The sequence below is a fragment of the Hyperoodon ampullatus genome (genome assembly GCF_949752795.1).
Source record: "Hyperoodon ampullatus genome assembly, chromosome: 6".
Taxonomy (NCBI): domain Eukaryota; kingdom Metazoa; phylum Chordata; class Mammalia; order Artiodactyla; family Ziphiidae; genus Hyperoodon; species Hyperoodon ampullatus.
The window spans coordinates 884,950-892,764 of NC_136919.1; the positions used below are offsets into that span (position 1 = coordinate 884,950).

General features: G+C 62.6%; 2 protein-coding genes across 2 annotated transcripts; one reads left to right on the plus strand and one right to left on the minus strand.

Moving 5' to 3' along the window:
- Nucleotides 1-1,116: 1,116 nt before the first annotated feature.
- CIMIP2A (ciliary microtubule inner protein 2A) lies at nt 1,117-4,788 on the plus strand (the record flags this gene model as incomplete). Its single annotated transcript, XM_079705863.1, has 7 exons — nt 1,117-1,172; nt 2,829-3,043; nt 3,128-3,390; nt 3,487-3,613; nt 3,770-3,864; nt 4,157-4,274; nt 4,700-4,788. 7 exons carry the CDS (start codon nt 1,117-1,119, stop codon nt 4,786-4,788), a joined length of 963 nt encoding a protein of 320 aa, XP_079561989.1.
- Nucleotides 4,781-7,216, minus strand: TUBB4B (tubulin beta 4B class IVb). The gene is made up of 4 exons (XM_079707037.1): nt 7,120-7,216; nt 6,723-6,831; nt 6,534-6,644; nt 4,781-6,003 (listed from the first exon to the last, which is right to left on the minus strand). Exons 1-4 carry the CDS (start codon nt 7,174-7,176, stop codon nt 4,943-4,945), a joined length of 1,338 nt encoding a protein of 445 aa, XP_079563163.1. The 5' UTR covers nt 7,177-7,216; the 3' UTR covers nt 4,781-4,942.
- Nucleotides 7,217-7,815: the final 599 nt, after the last annotated feature.

A 7,815-nucleotide genomic window follows, 5' to 3' on the forward strand; every position in this document is an offset into this window, starting at 1 on the left:
TATCGGGGTGGGGGGGGCTCCCAGTCTGTGCTCCGGGGCCCTTTCCGTGGTGCACAGTGTTCTCTGAGGGCATAATCGCCCACAGATGCAGGTATAGCTTGTCAGAGCCCTTGTCACTGGGCGTGAGTCGCTGGGAGTTCTCCCTGTAACAAATACTGCCACCAACCATGGCGGACGACGTGCACACCTGTCTTCAGCTAAACATGGATCATTTCCTCAGGATAGACGCACCGAGTGGAAGCAGTGGGTCAAAGCCTGTGCAGTCTTTGTATTCCCCAAATTAGAGGTGGTCCTCATGCTGGCAAGGAGCATCAGAAACTGCCAGCATCAGCGTTTCGTTAGCATTTGTTTGACCGAGGCTCTGCCGTCATTGACTATAGGCCCATTTCACATGTATTTTTCTATTGGGGTGTTAATTTTTCATAGGTTTGTTTTGTAAGGTTTCCACTGATATCACATCTGCACATAACACTTGTTGCAAACTTTTTCCCCAGTTGGTCATCTGCCTTTTAGTATTGTTTATACTGTTTTTTTGACCCGTATTTGAACCTGCTAATCGTTCCCTTTATATTTTTCTTCGTTTTTATGGTTAGAAAGTCCTCCCTACACACACGCACAGATCAGGATTTCTTTAAAATGGAGAGCAGTGCCCAGCTCCCGGGGAAAGACCCTCCAGGACAGAGTCCCAGCAGCTCCCCGGCTCAGGAACCTTGTGGCAATGCCTCCAAAGCGTCCAGGGCCTTGCATCTGAGGAGGGGGCTTGGGGTGGGGCTCCCTTCGCCTCGCCCTGGGAGGCTGCCCTTCAGCTGGCTGCTGGCCTCCTGCGGGCAGCGAGCGCTCAAACCTGACCCTGCCTCTCACTACCTAGCAGGACCGACTCAGCTGCAATTACAGTCCCCGTTTTCCAAGCTCTAGGTCTGTCCTCAGTGAGATGCCTCCCCGGGCCTCCCGTAAAACGGGAGCGCTCACAGGGTGTGGGAAGGGGCCTGGCCCAGGTGCTGGCCAACAATGCCGGGCCTCTTCACAATGGTTGCCAGGCAACAAGGACTCCCCTCTGGAAGAGCCAGGTGCAGGCACGAGAGGGGCTGAAGGCAGCCCAGGCAGAGCTGAGGCGCGATGACAGCTACTCAGAAGAACAGCCTCTTCTCACCGAAACCTCACTACATCCCTGGGTAAGCGCCGGAGCCCTGGGGGGAGGCTGGGGTCCCCGAGGATGGGGGAGCAAGGCCGGGGCCTAAGGCTGAAGGTTGCTCGGCTGTGAGGGGAGCCCCAGAGCTGGGTCTCCAGGAAGCTGAGGCCAGAGGGTGAGGCCCTTGAGCAGGAGCCTGGGAACCCGGAAGGCCAGGGAAATGGGGGTGAGGCCGAGGGCCGGAGGGGCCGGGCAGGAGGGCTGGGGTGGGTTCGAGAGGGCCCGGCCGACCTGCCCTGCTGGTGCAGCCATCTCAGGTGGCCAGCACGTCTGTGGAGAGCAGAAACTGGGGACAGCACGACAGCTGGGGAGGCTGGCCTCTCCTTCCATAGAGCACTCCACGCTTTAAAGAGGAGATGGGGCTTCCCTGGTGGCGCAGTGGTTGAGAGTTCGCCAGCCGATGCAGGGGACACGGGTTCGTGCCGCGGTCCGGGAAGATCCCACATGCCGCGGAGCGGCCGCCGTGAACCATGGCCGCTGAGCCTGCGCGTCCAGAGCCTGTGCTCCACAACGGGAGAGGCCACAACAGTGAGAGGCCCGCGTACCGCAAAAAAAATAAAATAATAAATAAATAAATAAATAAAAATAAAGAGGAGATGAACTGGGGATTCCCTGGCGGTCCAGTGGTTAGGACTCTGCACTTCCACGGCAGGAGGCACGGGTTCGATCCCTGGTTGGGGAACTAAGTTCCTACAGGCCGTGCGGCCAAAAAAAAAAAAAAAATTAAATTAAAAACATAAAGAGGAGAGGAGCATCTGGAGTAAACTGATGGGCACCGATGCCAGGCCACCTTGCTAGGTGTCCCGCATGTCAACAACAGAAACGGGGTCTTCCCTGGCGGTCCAGCGTTTAAGACTCTGAGCTTCCACTGCAAGGGCCACGGGTTGGACCCCTGCTCGGGGAACTAAGATCCTGCATGCTGTGCGGCACAGCCTAATACATAAGAATAGAAACAGGCCTCCAGAGTGTGTGTGCACACCAACACACACTCAGACCACGGACAAGGAAAAGGCTGGGAGGAACCAGACCCAACTCTGGTGACACTGAAGAGGCTCTCACCTTCAGCCCCAGCCTCGCTCAGCTTGTTGACTGACAAACCTGCATTCTCTTGAGCAGTTTTTAAGAGGAAAGCAACGCACACCCCTTGGATGTTACACAGGCCCCGGGCAGCACTGGACACCAGCTGCCCTCAGGGCTTAGCCATGGTGCCCACACCACTTCCTCACAGGCCTCAATGACGCTTGGCTCAAGTGCCACCTCCCACCAGCCTCCCGGGTGGCCACCATCAGGGCCCAATGCCCACCATACCTTCCTGGCGGGACCGACTCGTGTACAGTGGGCTCCCCTGTGCCTCAGACCACCCGTGCAATGCTTTGTGGGGGGCAGAGCTCCCCGTTGCCTCATCTTTAAGACCCTTGTTGTTGGAAGATGGCTGGGTGGATGGGACCCCGATGGTGGTGATGACAGAGCTCCCCTCCCGTGGGCCAGCCCTGTTCTCAGTGCTTGGCCTGTGCTGCCCATTCAAGCCCCAAGAGCCCCGGACGGCAGGTGCTGCTGTGACCCCATCCTGTAGGCGGGGTCGAGGATCTTGCCTGTGGCCAGTAGGCTGGACCCACCCCTGATCCTCTCTCCTCCACAGCTATGCCGGCTTCTACCCGCAGCTGCGCTACCAGGTGGGGAACACCTATGGGCGCACCACGGCACAGCTGCTCACGGACGCCAGTGTGCAGAAGAGCCCGTGCTCCGTGCTGTCCCCCATAGCCAAGCCCAGGTCCATCGAGGACTTCAGCAAGTCCAAGCCGCCTTTTACGCCCTGCCGTGAACTGACAGAGCCCTACGTCTCCCAGTACACCAGTAAGCCGCCGCCCGCCCACGGGCCCTGCAGCCTCCGGGACGCCCCCATGTCCGCTGTGGCTCAAGGCTACACTGTCCATACAGGTCTGAAGCCCTACAAGAACTTTGAGATTCTGGGCCAGTTCCCACCCCAGGAGGTGGATGCCCAGGTACCGCTGGGAGGAGAGAATGTATCCAGGGAAGTCCCACTGCCTGCAGGCTTCATGCCCTACCACCCCTACCCGCCTTGCCCACCGGGCAGGAAGGGGGGCTCCAGGGACCTTGGACACCCGGGCCTGCGGTTGGCACTAGGGGAAGAGGCCTGGATGAGCGCCACCCCTGCCCATGAGGCCCCCACGCAGTACCAGGTAATTGAGAGACACACTGGGAGCACTGGGATCAAGCCTCACCCCAGCCAGAGCCGGGTGGGGGCTGGGGCGCTGACTTGCCCCTCCCCATTCCAGCTGTGCTCCTGCAGGAGGGAAGAGTGCCCGCCCCCAGCCCACCAGCAGGAGACACTACACGTGGGCAGCTTCCACAGGCCGCCCCAGCTGGACCACCCCGACCTGATCCAGCGCAAGGCCATCTCAGGTGGGTGCCTGGGGCCTGGGCACGACACGCCCCCGCAAGGCTCCAAGGGCCCAGGCAGGACCTGGGCCCGAGCAGGTGCGAAGGCCTGGGGGGGGTGGGGGTGGGGGTGGGAGATGGGCATGACTGGGAGCAGGACCCTGGCTCCTCCTTCCCCAGGTTACGCTGGCTTTGTCCCTCGGTTTGCCTGGGTGATAGGGATGAATTTTCGCGATGGGGTCGCACAGGCCACGGATGAGTTCGACAAGAGCCAGGTGTGTGGACGCCATCCCTGGGCGAGCGCGGCAGCCTCCGCGCTCTGGCTTCCCTGGAGAGAGGGAGCTCTGCCTGGCCCAAAGAGGCTGCTCCCCCTCCACCCGCCCCTGCCCCCAAACGTCTTCCTGACTAGGTCTTGGCTCCCTGCTCCGGAGTGCTGGGGACAGACGGGTAAAGACCCCGAGCCACTCATTCCCAGGAGAATGCCAGCCTTGCACCCACCGGGACATCCTGCTCACCGGTTACCAGTTGGGGGCGGCAGCACATAGCAGCGCCTACCTGTTTCCGCAGTTCCTGCTCAGAAATCCCATCCGTGCCCCGGGCGAGAGGCCGCCCAGAACGCAGTGGCCTAGCAACACCATATACAGAAGCCAAGGTCTGATACCTTTCTACACAGGGTTCATACCGTGTGAGTGCAGTAGGCTCCCCGCCCCCACCCCAGACAAGGTCATGGTTATGGGTCACTGTGGGGAGGCATCCGGGGCTGGGCCCCACTACCCGCGCTGAACCTCAGGCAGAAGGCCAGCTGTGTGACCACAGGATTCCCTTGGGGCAGGACTACCCAATGTCCCCTCTTCCCCAGTGTAGAAGGGTTTCACAGCCCTGACACTAAAAGTCAGACAGAGGCCAGCTGCCTCCAGACCACGCTGGCCTTCTAGAGATTTCCTGTGCACAGGCCAGACCCGCCTTCAGGAGGCAGGGGCCCAGGGCAGCCCCAAGCTCCCAGGAGTCTGCGTGTTCGCAGGCCGAGCTGACCCCTCCAGCAGCCACTCGCGTGCTCAGCCTGCGCACGTGGCGAGCCCAGGGGCTCAGCTGCAGGGGTGCCCCTCGCAGCCTCGCGGGACAACTACACGCTGACGTTTGGCAACAGCACCCGCAAGGCCTATCGGGAGGAACTGGAGAGGCGCAGCCAGACACGGTGAAAACGCTTTAATGGTGGTACCTGTACAGCATGTGATGTCAGGACAAGAAGAACACACACACACACAGAAAGACGGGGCACCCCTATCAGAGAACAGGCTGTGAGTGAATAAAGAGTTCCCACGGCTTCCATGCTTCACCCGGTACCGCACAGCCCTAGGCCACCTCTTCCTCGGCCTCCTCCTCGAACTCGCCCTCCTCCTCGGCCGTGGCGTCCTGGTACTGCTGGTACTCGGACACCAGGTCGTTCATGTTGCTCTCCGCCTCGGTGAACTCCATCTCGTCCATGCCCTCGCCCGTGTACCAGTGCAGGAAGGCCTTGCGGCGGAACATGGCCGTGAACTGCTCCGAGATGCGCTTGAACAGCTCCTGGATGGCCGTGCTGTTCCCGATGAAGGTGGCAGACATTTTTAGCCCCCGGGGTGGGATGTCACAAACAGCTGTTTTCACGTTGTTGGGGATCCACTCGACAAAATAGCTGCTGTTCTTGTTTTGGACGTTAAGCATCTGCTCGTCCACCTCCTTCATGGACATGCGGCCCCGGAACACGGCGGCCACGGTCAGGTAGCGGCCATGGCGGGGGTCACAGGCCGCCATCATGTTCTTGGCATCAAACATCTGCTGGGTGAGCTCGGGCACCGTCAGCGCCCGGTACTGCTGGCTGCCCCGGCTGGTCAGTGGGGCGAAGCCGGGCATGAAGAAGTGCAGACGGGGGAAGGGGACCATATTGACAGCCAGCTTTCGCAGGTCAGCATTGAGCTGGCCCGGGAAGCGCAGGCAGGTGGTGACCCCGCTCATGGTGGCCGACACCAGGTGGTTGAGGTCCCCGTAGGTGGGCGTGGTCAGCTTCAGGGTGCGGAAGCAGATGTCGTAGAGCGCCTCGTTGTCAATGCAGTAGGTCTCGTCCGTGTTCTCCACCAGCTGGTGCACGGACAGCGTGGCGTTGTAGGGCTCCACCACCGTGTCCGACACCTTGGGTGAGGGCACCACGCTGAAGGTGTTCATGATGCGGTCGGGGTACTCCTCGCGGATCTTGCTGATGAGGAGGGTGCCCATGCCGGAGCCGGTGCCGCCCCCCAGCGAGTGGGTCAGCTGGAAGCCCTGCAGGCAGTCGCAGCTCTCGGCCTCCTTCCTCACGACATCCAGCACCGAGTCCACCAGCTCCGCACCTTCTGTGTAGTGGCCCTTGGCCCAGTTGTTCCCGGCACCGCTCTGACCTGCAAAGGAGGGCAGCCAGTCGCTCTTCGGCCACGCATGTGGTCACCACGGGTCACCCGTGCCAAGAAGGCCAGATAACACGGCGTGAGGTGACACACAACCCCCCCACCGCAGGTACAGCAGGTGGACCCCCAAACGGATAACGTAACGACGTACCCGATTAAATATAAAGAGTTCAAGCTACAGTAGTTGAACAACAAGCCAGCTGCTCCCACGGGCAGCCTCCGCCAATTCCCAAGGGCAGATGAACTGCCACTGCCTCTGACTCAGCCTGCACGGCTGGCAGATTACATCTGCCTGCTCCTTCCGCGCCTGCGGACAGCTGGGCCTTCCCCCCAAAGCCGCTTTAAGAGAGGGTATTTGAGTGACTTGAGAAGGAAGGAGAGTGTCCTTGAACCCCGCTTCTACTGGGAGTGCACAGTGAACCAGGACCTCGGCTCTGCGGTCCTAAAAGTGGCGACCTTGGCACCCCTTGACCTTTGAGCCACCCTGGCTATCAAGCCACCCCCCAGCCCGATCTGCAGCTCACCGAAGACGAAGTTGTCCGGCCTGAATATCTGCCCGAAGGGCCCCGAGCGCACGGAGTCCATGGTGCCCGGCTCCAGATCCACGAGCACGGCGCGGGGCACGTACTTGCCACCTGGGGGGGCGGGAAGGCGTCAGCGAGGGGAGGGCCGCGGGGTGGCAGGGGGGTAGGGAAAGGGCGCGGGGGTCTCACCCGTGGCCTCGTTGTAGTACACGTTGATCCGCTCCAGCTGCAGGTCGCTGTCCCCATGGTAGGTGCCGGTAGGATCGATGCCATGCTCATCGCTGATCACCTCCCAAAACTGCGAGAGACGCGGGCGGGCCGGGCCGGGGCTGAGTCACGCCAGAGGTGCCCGGAGCCGGCCCCGCCCCGGACGGCGCGGCCCTCCCCTCCCCCGCCGCCGCCGCCGCCGCCGCCGCCGCCGGGCCGTCCCCAAGGGCCCTCGCTGCCGCCCCCGCCCCGGCTCCGGTTCGGGCGCCGCGCGGGGCCGCAATGCGGGGCCGCCGCCGCCCGCCCGCTGCCGCCATCTTTCCCGCCGTCCGCTTGCCCCGCCCGGAAGACCTGCGCCGGCCCCGACGCCCCCGCTCACCTTGGCGCCGATCTGGTTGCCGCACTGGCCGGCCTGCAGGTGCACGATCTCCCTCATGGCGTCGGCGGCGGCGTCGGCGGCGACGGAGGCGGAGGCGGAGGCGGAGGCGGGGAGTCGGCGGTACCGGCTGGCTAAGACGGAGAGCCGAAGAGCTGGCGCGCAGACTGCTACAACTGACTCGCCGCCGGCGCTTATATACCCGCCGCTCCCGCCCCCGCCAGCCCCGTATTGGGCTTCCAGAGCGAGGCTGGCAAGCGTCCTCATTTGATTGGCTGAAGCTCCGTCAATCGATCCACTTAACGCCCGCCTTCCCAACGCCTTTGGCCCTTTATTGGTCCGCCGCGGCCTCTGCTCTCCCTATCAAAATACCCCCCCTCGCTCTGCGGTGCTCTGTCCATTGGGTGTTTCAAATGATTGATTTGTTCTTTCATTGGTTGGCTCCGGAGAGCACGCCGACAGGCTGGCGCTATTGGCTGCGCTCGGCCAGCGTCCTGGTAACCGCCGCAGTGCCGCGGGGACCCACGCGGGCGGGGGCGCGGGCTCGGGAGGGGCCAAGCGGGGAGGGCGGGGGAGGGCGGGGGAGGGCCGGCCCGAGGGCCGGGGAAGGTGGGCGGGGCGCGCCCCGTGGGCGAGCGCTTAAGCCCGGGCGCCCCTTGCGCCCTCTCGAGGGCGGCTGAGCGCAGGTTGCGGGGTCTC